The following is a 12,967-nucleotide window of genomic DNA, read 5'->3' as shown; positions in this document are numbered from 1 at the left end:
TCGAGAAAAAGAAAAAAAGAGAAAAAAAAGAGGCTTCGAGAATAAAGAGTCACGTGGGTGTGAGAGGAAAATGTTTTGAAAACTGTGGGTGAAGGCGGGAGCACGAACTTGAGGCATCTTATACACTAAAAGTTAAATGTAGTTAAAGATGGAGTTCATATAATCAAAGATAAAGTTGAAAGATAAGGATAATTATTATTATTAATAATAATAATCGTCATTAATGTTCCTCAATACACGTATATTTATCCATACATTCATCAATATACACAAACATACTGACAGCAGAATTTGAAATTGTTTCATATTTGATGAATTGATCATTATTTAGCTTTTTATTAAACTGCTTTAAAACAATCTATAAGTAAAGCACTTCATAAATAAAGATGACTTGACATTTCTAGTATTGTGGTATAGGCTACAAATCAACAAAATATATATATATATATATCTTTAAGTTTTTCTTTTTTTTTTTTTACTTAAATCTTAAAGGATTAGTTCAGTTCAGAATAAAAATTTCCTGATAATTTACTCTCCTTCATGTCATCCAAGATGTTCATGTCTTTCTTTCTTCAGTTGAAAAGAAATGAAGGAAAACATTCCAGGATTTTTCTCCATATAGTGGACTTCACTGGGGTTCAACGGGTTGAAGGTCCAAATGTCAGTTTCAGTGCAGCTTCAAAGAGCTCTACATGATCCCAGACGAGGAATAAGAGTCTCATCTAGAGAAACCTTCGGACATTTACTACAAAAAATAAACATTTATATACTTTTTAACCACAAATGCTCGTCTTGCACTGCTCTGTGTTGCTCCACGCATGATGTAATCATGTTGGAAAGGTCCACTATGGAAGTCAGTGGGGACCATCAGATGTCTGGTTAGTGACATTCATCAAAATATTTTCTTAGAGAAGTTCATACAGGTTTGGAACAACTTGAACGTGAGTAAATGATGACAAAATTTTCATTTTTTTTGGGTGAACTATCCCTTTAATAAACTCTTAAGCTTAAAGTTTGTTCAGATCATATCACACATACAGTAGGCCGCCTGCGAACCGTCATTCATGATGACACAGCACTTTATCAGCTGTAGCAGAAACACAGCAGCAGCGGGTTAGCTTGAATAATGATTGTCCAGAGTTCATGCTTACAGCTGTGTGTCTGCCACATCAAAATAATGTATATAAATATTTATATATATGGATATATATATGTGGAAAAAACATTTGTTTTTAACTGTATGTAATCTATAACAGTAGAGAGTTTGTCCGACATTCCCTGTCTCAAAATCACCAAATTACAGCCTAAATGTATCTATTATGGAGAATGATGACATTATGACACGTGTTTATTATTAATATAACTCTGTATTGTGTGTCAGTGATCCAGTAGGTGACTTCAGAGGGAATTTCCCCGCTCATATCGCCTCGTCATTCCTCAGATCACCGTCCATTCTGTTTTTACATGAGACTCACATGATCAAAGACAACATGAACTCTGTCCTGCGAGACGCGCTTGGACACGCCTCCAAACCTGCGCTCGCTTCAACGATTGGCTGAGCGCTCGCTTGATTTGCATACGACGTCCAAGGCTTATATACGGAACTGTAGGCTGGAGTAGGAAACGCATTCTCACGCACTGCACACTGAACTGAATCCGTGTTCAAGAAGCGTATTTTCTGCTGCGCAACACATCCAGATTGTCGGTTCAAGACGTTATTTTCCGCTAAGATGTCGATGACAGTGAAAGCTTACCTCATCGGTAAGGAAGACTGCAACAAGGAGATCCGTCGCTTCGCCGTGGATCAGGATGTCTCAACAAGTTTTGAGTATTTGAAGAGAAAAGTGATCGATGTTTTTATCGGTCTCGGGAATGCGCCCTTCCAAATGTACTATAAAGGTAAGTCAGATATTCATTCTGGAAATGCATTGCAATTTCTCAGTTTTAATACCTCAACATAATGATTTAACAAAATGACAATACTGTACACATACAACTTTGTCACTTTTATAGGAAAATATATCACTTCAGAATAAAATATGCAGATATTAGTGAAAAGTGTTATTGCTGAGCCACCCTTTATATTACAAGTGTATTATAAATATAGCTTAACATAAAGGTATGTGAGCATGATAATGCTGTTAAATGACCATGTGAAATGAATAGGCCTGTTAAATCCAGTGTTTACAGAGGAAGATGATGGCAGAATCTTCCTAAATCATAATCACAATAGTCATGATGTGTGAAAAATAACTGTTTTCTCTAGATGAGGATGGTGACATGATCGCTTTCTCCTCTGACGATGAGCTCATGATGGGGTTGGCTCTTGTGAAGGATGACACCTTCCGTCTCTTCATCAAGCGTAAGTAAACACAAGGATACAAGCTACTTTAATGGTTACTGTGACATATTTATATATATATATTCACATAGATTTTAGTGCAATTTGCTCCACATTAAAAGATTGCTCAACTTCAGGAACTTATTACACTGTTATAATCAACATCTGCTGTTGCAACTCTTATATAATCCCTATCAAGAGAGTTTAACATGTCTTTTAGACACAAGAATGACAGTAAAACCTCAAACAAATCATGTTTTTCCAAAGTAAAACTTAAAAACCAAATGACTTTGTCAGAGGTAGTAGGCAAGGCTCGCCACAGCTTATAAGGGTCAATGATGTGGTTCTCTCTTTATGACTCTCTTAAGCTACAGAAAAATGAGTTCAATATATTTTTGAATACACAATAACACCCTTCTATGATTAAAATCTTGGGTATACTTCTTTTTTTTTTTACGTGTACGCTAGTGTACGCAGGCAGTCGCACAGCCTTGAAAGTATACTTCATTTGTCTCGTACGAGTACACAGGCCTTCGACGCACATTTTTTGTCACAAGTTACAACATATGTAAACATTTTTGTATTCTTTCATGCCAGAGTTGATGGTACTTTCTAAAATGTACCAAAGTACCAAATGAGGGTACTTTCTAACCTCTTCGCACAATCTCTCGTCTGTTGTCCCTGTAGCTCGCATGCGTTCCGTTTCAGTTTTTCTTTGATTACCTTGTGAATCACACCCCAGGGCACGGATGCCACCTTGTGGATGAACTACAGTGTTGCCAGATGTACGATAATTATCGTAGGTGTATGATAATTTTGACGATCAATAATGGAATAAATCCCATTAAGTACGATAATTTCCGAATTTTGTGACACTTCAAATGATGGTCGTTATAATTGGCTTATAGGCCTATTCTGTCCTCTACTACGTCATGATTGTAAAGGAGAACGTGAACGTTGTTACGCTTTACGTTTTCTCGGCCAATCATCATGGAGAATGACTCTCACGAACACAAGTGCGCTTTTAGGTCAGTTGTTTCCTACTAAGGTATGCTAGTTATTTATCTATTGTGGTATTTTGCAGGTCATGTCAAAAAGTTGTTTGTCTAGATAAATAGCTGTATTCTGTACGTTTGACTCGTCAAGTCTGTCATCTTTATTAATATAGCGCTTTTTACAATGTCAAAGTATAGCTGTACAGAGATAGCGAGAACATAATTTTGGCTGTACAGCATTAATTTAGTTAATTTACCTATACTATCATTTTCTTGATTTCAACTTCTGGTACGATACTTGGACATTTCCAATCTGGCAACACTGATGAACTATTTACTGCAAAAACAATATTGAAAAGCGCATACGTGACCTGTGCGTTCAAGTACGGTTCACAGGACAGCCCTGCTTCAAGACCATTATAACACTGTTCTACAGCATATAGTATGAATGTAATCTGGACATACTATATTCATCATGTGGTCACTGAACATACCGGTGTCGGGTTGGGTCATTTCTCTTCACCGATTGTTTTATGAATATTTTGAATTCTGTGTGACATAACTCTTTCCACCTGTGTGTCAAAGTCAGTAGGTTTTAATGATAAAGTAGGTGTTTTATTAAAAGGCTTGGATAGTTCAGGTCAAATATAAAAAGAAACTTCATAGTATTCATGATACAATGTGGGATTTCTTTGTTTAAAACAATGTGTGCACAATTATGTGTGTATTATAAGTGTTTGAAACCAACAAGTATAGATTACATTTTTAAGAGTGGGGAACTTTTTTTTTTGATCATCTTGGACGTCCATTGTACCTTTGATTATATAGTGATTATATAGTGATTATATAATGATTATATAGTAGCAGCCTGGCCATATATTACTTGAACTGATTAAGACGCACAGCGCTTCTGCAATGACTTCACTGGTTCTTGATTTCATTCTTGGAGCTTAAGGCCTAGAAGACTATAAAGTCTGCATTCCCTGCTAATTGCCACTCACATGATATATACGATTTATTATAAGATCTTTTGGTGGGAAAAGTGTATGATAATGACATCAAATTAAAAAAACATGAATAGAAATTCATTCATCTAAGAGGAATTTGACCTTGAATCTCTTAAATGTCTCAAGTAAACAAAAGCATCTCCATTTAATAACAATCCTGTCATATTTCTCCTCTTTTCAGAAAGAAAGGAGCACAAACGTGATTCCTCACCTCATGGATTCCCTGGGTTCCCTGGGTTCTCGTTCGCCGGGCCTCATGGAGTATCCCAGTTTAGCCCTCCAGGACCTCATCACATGGGTCCACCTCCAATGGGGCCACAAGGACCACCTCACATGGGGCCTCCCCCTCATCACCCTCCCCCTCATCCTCATCACCCTCCAATGGTGCACCAAGGTGTGACCTGTGACGGGTGCGATGGGCCGGTGGCTGGAACTCGCTTCAAGTGCACCGTTTGCCCCGATTACGACTTGTGCTCCTCATGCCAGGGCAAAGGCCTCCACAAGGAGCACCCTTTCCTGCCCATCTTTCACCCTATGGCCAACCTGTTTGAGGTGAATAGCTGTTTTAATACATAAATTTTGTTTTTCAAATGATAATGTGAACATAATTAAAAGAACTCTTTTGTGTGCAGTGGTTCCCCCGTGGGAAGTTTTGGCGTAAGATGAGACACTGCATGTGGGCGAATAATCAGGCTCAAGCTCAAGCTCATGCTCAGGCCCAAAACCAGGCTCAGCCCGGTCCATCTGGAGACCAGCAAAACCAGGATGCTTCTGAAAACACGAGAGAGGACGGTGAGACACCATCCATCAAAGTGACTTAAATATAACAATGGCTGCGTGCGGAAGCTGAAAAACGCTCCCTCCGCAGGCCGAAACAGAGCACATCTGATACCAGTGATCATGTGTACTGAGATCCCTTCATCTGATCAATCTTTGATCAGCACAGATGTGTCCTTCACTGCCTTTGATATCCCATTCCGTGACAGTTAAGCTAAAAAATTAAATGGCCTCTGATAGTTGCGGTTGGTCAGTTTGTGTGTAACCCAAACAAAAAAAACTTACTCTAGTCATTTTCTTAGTCATCACCAAAGCTGTGGAGTCACTGAAGTAAACAAGTCAGCTTCCTCAGCCTTTGGATGCAGCCATTGTCCAATTACACTCGGACAAGAACATCTATATTTATTATGAGCTCAAAACTATTGTTACAATGACGTAGACCAACATTCCCATTTTTTTATCCACAGGTGCTACTGCCTCTTCCCAGGCTAATATGGAGTACCTGAAGAACATTGGAGAGGGAGTGGCGGCCATGTTGAGCCCTCTTGGTGAGTCCATTCTTGGGTTTATTATCAGGGCTCAACGCTAGGATTTTTTCTACTGGCCCGGTCGGGACAGTGGTCCAAATGTTTATGTGCCCACCAAAATTTTCACTGGCCCCACAACAAAAAATTAATAAAGTAGCAGAAAAGAAAATGGGCCTATAAAATAAGCCAAGTTATTGTTTTCGTTGTTTTTGATACATGTAACCTTAATAAATAGGATATGACACCAAAAGCTACTAGATTAACTCGATTAAATTTTAAATATTGTTAGTCAAATAAACAGCAAGTAATAAAATAGTAATAAACAATCAAATTACGAGTACTAGCACAAATGAATACAACAGAACAAATATATAAATTAAATAAACAATGCTCTTCAAGTTTTTCATGTAGGTTTAAACGGCATTTTAGGTACAGAAATTGTAATATTTATAACTATGTAACTATAGATATATAGATATATATATGTTTTGAAATGTTGAAAATATAAAACGTTAAATACTGTTATTTTAAAAATGAAAAGACACTTTAAACCTGAAATTAAACCCGCCAGTAGGTGGCAGCAAGTCCCTGCTAATGAGCGAGTCGTTGAGATTCAACCGATTCATTCAAACGGCTGATTCATTCAGGAAGTGTTGCTCAGAAACGCAAACAATTCTGTGGACTTTGTTTAGAACTATTTTCGTTGACGAAACAAGCGATTTGGTGTCTAAAATATGAGTCACTTGATATTAAGTTCTTGTTCATTAAACTGTATGCTGAATAAAATCAATATCACATTTGTAATCATGTTGATATTTGGACAGAAACGGTGCTCTTTGTTTAATATTGGTTAACTATATTAAATTATATAAATATGAAAGATATACAGGGGCATTTTTGTCCCTTATCTTGAATTCTGGGTCATTCTAAAGGTATTTTAATAGACTAAATCACGCAGTGAAAGCGTACACTATAAATATGTACACGCACTAGTCTAACCTATTAGACTACGTCACGTAGAGCATGCGTGTGTTTGTGTTTGGTTTTTGTAAAGTGAGGGACATACTCGATAATTTCAGATCATTAAATCAACAATTACGATATCATAGACGATATATATCCTACAGCACTGGCCTGTTCGCGCAAGTGACCGTTCCGTCTACTGTCTCGAGCGCCATTCACACTGGCCCCGGGCAGTCCCTGATTACTGATATTTTTCAACTTTACCAAGCATTTTTGGTTTTAACAGACCTTCTTTGATTGGCATGTTAGCTAAAAATGCTTCTTTCTTTGCAGGCATAGATGTGGACATCGACGTTGAGCACGAGGGGAAGCGTAGCAAAGTCACGCCAACTCCTCCTGCCTCCAGTGGCCCACCCAGTGCTCGGAGCGACAGCGGCTCCGTAGGGCTTCTCTCCAGAGGCTCCGGTCCAGGAAGTCAGGCCACTGAAGAGAGCATCAGTGAGGGAGCAAAGGTAAGTTTGGCGTTTGCCAAGTCAAAAAATGCATTCGCTCAAGCCTAAACATCCTGCTAACATTCAGTCTTTCTGTTCTTGCTCCCAAAGGGGCAGAAAGACCAAGGCAGTGATGAGGAATGGACTCATCTCAGCTCTAAAGAGGTGGACCCCTCCACAGGAGAGCTGCAGTCCCTCAGGCTGGAGCAGGACGGGGCAGATCTTCCCACCCCACTAAGTACCGTCTCCAGCACAAGCGACACACAGGGTCCCACCGGTCTGCGCGAGGCAGCTCTATACCCACACCTTCCTCAAGGTATAGCGCATCATCAATGAGCGGATAATTCCAGGTCTCCGTTTATCAATTCAAGCAACCTAACGTGTGTCCTGTCCCTCAGATGCAGACCCGCGGCTGGTGGAGTCGCTCTCTCAGATGCTCTCCATGGGCTTCACCGATGAGGGTGGATGGCTGACCAGACTGCTCCACGCCAAGAACTTTGACATCGGATCTGCTCTGGACACCATCCAGTACTCCAAAACACCCGGCCCAAAGAAGTAGAGGAGGAGCGCAGGAATACAGAAGACTAATGATGTTTTAAACTTCTGGCCTATTTTCTACTAAAACAATCTTTCCATTCTTTTTATGACATATAATGTTAACACTATGAATTACTCAGGTGATGAGCACATACTTGAGTTCATTATTGGGCTTTTATGCAAAATATATATTCAACATTTCTGTTCATGCTATAATCATCATCATATATGCATATTACTTTAAGGTTGTTGTTAAGTAGAGCTCTATATTTGTGTAATCAGAGTTTATGGGTGTTATATTTGCATTTCCATAATTAAGCAGTTTTTAGTTGAAGCAAAAACCTGGAGTTATTTTAGTCTCAGTTTGAATAAACAGAAGGAATCGGGTTAATGTCATTGTAGGTCTTCTAAAGTTCCTGTCCTATTCGCAATAAAAAGCTTCTCCAAAATATTTGTTGTATTTGGATTTTTTTAAAATGTGCAACAGTTTAAATAGCAATGCATTTTTATATTTATCGAAGAGAACATTGTAACATCATACAACTTTGTTCATTAAACCAACAGTTGGATACATTTCCATTCACACAAACACTCCACATCCATGTCTGCAAGTGTGAAATAAGGCGTCACTGTTATCATTGTAATGAGCTTGATAATCATACTCTTCCTCATCCCGAAGACTTGAGAGATGAACTAATCTAGGATGTTGTGCATGTGCGGTTGGTCAACACAAAATGAAGGAATCACTCTAAAGTATTACATTAAGACCACGTTATTGTTTTATTTTAAAATGACTTAAATACTCAAGATTTAACAAAACTATATTTTCTAAATTGCCCAAATGGTAAAATTAGTACAGTGATAACTACATCATGACAATATCTTTATAGAAAAATATTATTGCATCATGTTTTTCCCTTATGAAAATCAACCATGGTTTTATTATTATAAAAGTGTTTTTGGGAGCGGATTGGTTACTAGAGTTTTACTGCAAATACCATAATACCATGGTGAAACTAGTGTATAGCAAAACCATTGTTAATTCGAGGTTACCATGGTTTAACTATATAGTTATTAACAATATTATTTAGTAAGTTCTTTTTTTAACCATCATTTTCATAAATGTTGTTGTTGTGTTGTTGCCCTAGCTCACTCTAAATTAATTTAACTGTGCTAAATACTGTAACTTTACATTAGATAATGATGTGATTTAGCATACAGTATTTTGAGTGGAGCTGCTGTTGCTAACAGTTTAATTCTTTACTAAGTAAACAAACACAAAACTACAATAGTCTATTTAGAGAAGACACTGACCTGCAGTGAAGTCCTGAATAGCTTTGCTTCTTACTGCAGAGTCCATGAGGGCCAGCCCCGCCTCTCTAGACGTCCAGTGAGGAGGAGCTAGCGTAAGCTCCACCCATTTGCTCGTCAGCAAACACCTTCTCGCTTTTGGTCAGGTATTTTCTGCTGCGCATCCAGATTGTCGGTTCAAGACGCTGTTTTTCGCTAAGATGTCGATGAAAATGAAAGCTTACCTCATCGGTAAGGACAATTCCTACGAGGAGATCCGTCGCTTTGTCGTGGATCAGCGAGAGTTAACAAATTTCACGAATTTGAAGAGAAAAGTCTTCGAATTTGTTCTCTGTCTGGGGGATTCGCCCTTCCAAATGTACTATAAAGGTAAGTCAGATATTAATTCTAGAATGTCTTCAAATGTATTGCACATTCATGTAAACATACAATTATTGTCGGATTTAAATGCGATTCCACAAATTGACGCACGTGACGTCACCGTCGACCGTTATGACTGTGGTCACGCCCACTGAGCGGCAGCATTGGTTTTCAGCGTGAATGTCGTGAAAAACACACAAAACACATCCAAAACGGGAAAGAGCTTTGTGATTGACTGTACAAATAGCTTTGACACACAACCTGAGGTATATATTTACAGACTGCCGAAAGCTACAGTGAAAAAAGCAAATGGATCACTGCAATTCACAGAAACAGCTGGACTCCAGCAGAGAAACATGGATTTACAGTTATAATTTTGTGTCAGGTTGTTGGAATTTGAGGTAAAATCATACCGTATATATTGTTTTGTTATATATTATGTTGACAACTCATCAATTAAATATTTTCCATCTTATATTCTGCATAATTGGGTGTTTTTCAATAATCAACACTGACAAAAACTATATATGTTTTAGGGCTGGACAATATGACGATATAACATTGATATAAGTGATTACTCGGATTTAAACCTACTTATATTGTAGTTATATAAAATATTCACAGCCAGATTTGCTTTATGTATTTCCCAGCCGTTGAAATCAGGCACATATAAATGTCAGGAAACACTTCCTGGCTGCATGTCAATATCCATGGATTAGGTTTATTTGACAAGTTGTAAGGAACACATTCAATTCCAACCTTTAGTGTAATTGTTAGTTTTACTCGCGTTTTCGCAGTTTCCTCTATTAAATCCAGTCACGCAGCAGGTTCTTTTGCCACTCAGTCCAGCTGAGGGAGCGTGCTTTTGGCGGGAAAGTGACGTCGATGCATATACTGTCACTTCTAGGAAAATAAATCTATTCAAAATAAAATACAATATCAACAAGATATTTAGTTTTGCCTATTTTTGAGCCATTCACCATTACTTACAAGCATAAACTTAAAAAAAAAAAAAGAACTACCCCTGTATTAAAGGGTTAGTTCACCCCAAAATGAAAATTATGTCATTAATGACTCACCCTCATGTCGTTTCACACCAGTAAGACCTCCGTTCATCTTCAGAACACAGTTTAAGATATTTTAGATTTAGTCCGAGAGCTTTCTGTCCCTCCAAACTATATAAAAAGATACAATACTCAAATGTAGCCTATATCTCACACTGACTCTATTTGCACGCTTTATATATAATACATTCAGAATTTTAATATAAATTTTGTTTTTCATGCTATGAGAGGACCGACCACCAATTGCACTCTGCAGTTTCAGAAGTGATTTCTACATATAAATGCAGGATTCATGCTCAAAATTGCTACCATAACCATAACACGGGACAAAAATATGCAATTATAAGAATAAGTAATGTAAATGCAGACTAGAAAAATATTAGAATTTTTGTATCAATATTTTTGAAATTCTATTCCAATTATTTGTAAAATTACTTTATCTTAAATGTCTCACTATACATTGCTATTCTTATTATGGTGGAGCCGTTGTTTACACATTACATCTGCACTTTATTATAATAACACCCTCACTTATTTCATAAGCACCCTCAATGATTTGATTCTGGAACCGGACCTGCACGTAAACCGAACCGGAACTTAAATTGGATACACAGAAAAATGCAGGTTAAACTCACAGCACATGCAGTGATAAAGCTTTGAGACGCGAATCATGCACTTCTCACGTGAACATTCTTATATCCGAGCAACCGATTTTATTAGCCTTTGCCGTGTGATAAGCGAACTACGCGATTTTGTTTTCAGAAAGTTGACGGATGCTTTGTCCTTACATAATCATCAGGAGATCTCTTCTCGATGAACTGCCAATGAACTGATAAAGCCGCAAGATGCGTTATATAACAATAGATGGCGGTAATGCACGATGTTAGTTCGTGATCTGAAGACGCTGAAGAAGAGCTCGTCAGAACGCAAAACGGAAAGTAGCTTGTAGCTTTTGGTCGCGCTACACCGATACTTGCTGGAAAATAGTTAACTACTGGAAAAGCTACACTGTTTTAAAAGTAGCTGAACTACATACAAGCTACTGAAAAATGTAGTTAAACTAGTAGCGCCGCTACATGTAGTTAACTACTCCCCAACACTGTTTTTTTAAAATGGTGCGTAAGAGTGCATGTCGCGGATGTCCTAATCGCCAAAAACAACGACGTAAAAGTGCATTACCAACGCCGACAGATGAAAGGATTCAATGGAATCAATTCAATGGAATCAATTCAAAGGAATGGAAAGGATCCTTTCAATGGATCCTTTCAATGGAAAGGATTCCGGAAGAGAATACAATGCTGAATAAAGTTGCATTTTTTATTATTTTTGGCCCAAAATCTATATAAGATGCTTCAAAAACTTCTAACTAACCCACTGATGTCACATGGACTACTTTGATTATGTTTTTCTTACCTTTCTGGACATGGACAGTGTACGGTGCTTACAGACAGAAAGCTCTCGGACTAAATCTAATCTTAAACTGTGTTCCGAAGATGAACGAAGGTCTTACGGGTGTGGAACGACATGAGGGCGAGTCATTAATGACATAATTTTCATTTTTGGGTGAACTAACCCTTTAACGGTCGGGAAATACGTTAAAATTCAAATGTAGTACCTACTCACGCAGCCAGGGGCTTCACTTACTGCAATGAAAGAGAGTTAACCCTTTCGAGCGTGAGTTTAAAATATTCTAGCTGTCCCCTCAGAGTGAATTTTTTAAAGCGACCGTTATTTTAGAACGTTCTCCTTTAATGTTTCCATGGCGACGCGTCTTGCGTGTCATGAGCGCTAAACGCAGCCACAATAACACTGTATGACAGATGGATCGCTATTATTTAGTTTTTCCTTTTATATTTAAAATATTCGCAAAATTGCTTACCATGTCATCAACTATATGATATTCCGATTCTCAAATATGTGTAAGTGAGTGTGCTTTGTCGTTTTAAAACCTTTATAAATGATCTTTATCTTGATCTATAATGCGAGATGGGCGCCAGCATCTTAGTTTGCGCTGTCAGTCGGATCTACAGCAGAATTCATCAGTTTCTCCTGAAATATATGCAAGTAAGTGGCTGGTGAACTGGAAGAATAAGAGAGTAAACTTTATAGTTACTTAGACCCATTATGTGTGTCTGATATGAATAAATGTCGGCAAATTATATTTGAATTCACTGTTATCGCTGCTTCCACTGATGTAGGACATCAGTGTGTATTTTATAAACTCTAAATGTATTTTTTTAATGGTGCTTATGCGTATTTAAATGTCTGAAACCTTGAAAGAAACATTATGTGGCTGAAAACACTGCATAGCTGTGATGACAAGAGAGCGCACGTCCGTATCGCAGCCAGAGCGCGAAAGCACAGTTTGAATCTGGCAGTCATGTGACGTCACTGAACGTTCGAAATCCCGTATGTGGGACCGTACCGCTCAAAGGGTTAAAAAAGTATGTTCTATATAGTATGAATATGGGTAATTAAATTATGAAATATATTAAATAATTAAAACTATTATGTATTATTTACTACTAAATATAACAATTATTATTGTTAAAAATGAATGCGTATAAAACTGAACAAGAGAAACTAAAGACACA

At 37.8% G+C, this 12,967-nt stretch overlaps 1 protein-coding gene across 1 annotated transcript; it reads left to right on the top strand.

Annotated features, from left to right (window-relative positions):
- The first annotated feature begins 1,616 nt into the window (after nucleotides 1–1,616).
- Nucleotides 1,617–8,095, top strand: sqstm1 (sequestosome 1). Its single transcript, XM_067384540.1, has 8 exons — nucleotides 1,617–1,899; nucleotides 2,267–2,362; nucleotides 4,525–4,895; nucleotides 4,976–5,135; nucleotides 5,588–5,668; nucleotides 6,944–7,122; nucleotides 7,213–7,417; nucleotides 7,500–8,095. The coding sequence occupies exons 1-8, from the start codon at nucleotides 1,731–1,733 to the stop codon at nucleotides 7,658–7,660; spliced, it is 1,422 nt and encodes a 473-aa protein (XP_067240641.1). The 5' UTR covers nucleotides 1,617–1,730; the 3' UTR covers nucleotides 7,661–8,095.
- Nucleotides 8,096–12,967: the final 4,872 nt, after the last annotated feature.

Source organism: Chanodichthys erythropterus, chromosome 1 (genome assembly GCF_024489055.1).
Source record: "Chanodichthys erythropterus isolate Z2021 chromosome 1, ASM2448905v1, whole genome shotgun sequence".
Lineage (NCBI taxonomy): Eukaryota > Metazoa > Chordata > Actinopteri > Cypriniformes > Xenocyprididae > Chanodichthys > Chanodichthys erythropterus.
The sequence above is the reverse complement of the archived record's forward strand: the minus strand, read 5'-3'. Positions and strand labels throughout refer to the sequence as shown.

What these genes read in the sequence shown, in the direction of transcription:
- sqstm1 (XM_067384540.1), top strand. Translation starts at nt 1,731, where the DNA reads ATGTCGATGACAGTGAAAGCTTACCTCATCGGTAAGGAAGACTGCAAC. An exon ending in CTATGGCCAACCTGTTTGAG is followed by an intron (nt 4,896 to 4,975) that starts GTGAATAGCTGT and finishes TTTTGTGTGCAG; the next exon opens with TGGTTCCCCCGTGGGAAGTT. An exon ending in ATACCCACACCTTCCTCAAG is followed by an intron (nt 7,418 to 7,499) that starts GTATAGCGCATC and finishes CCTGTCCCTCAG; the next exon opens with ATGCAGACCCGCGGCTGGTG.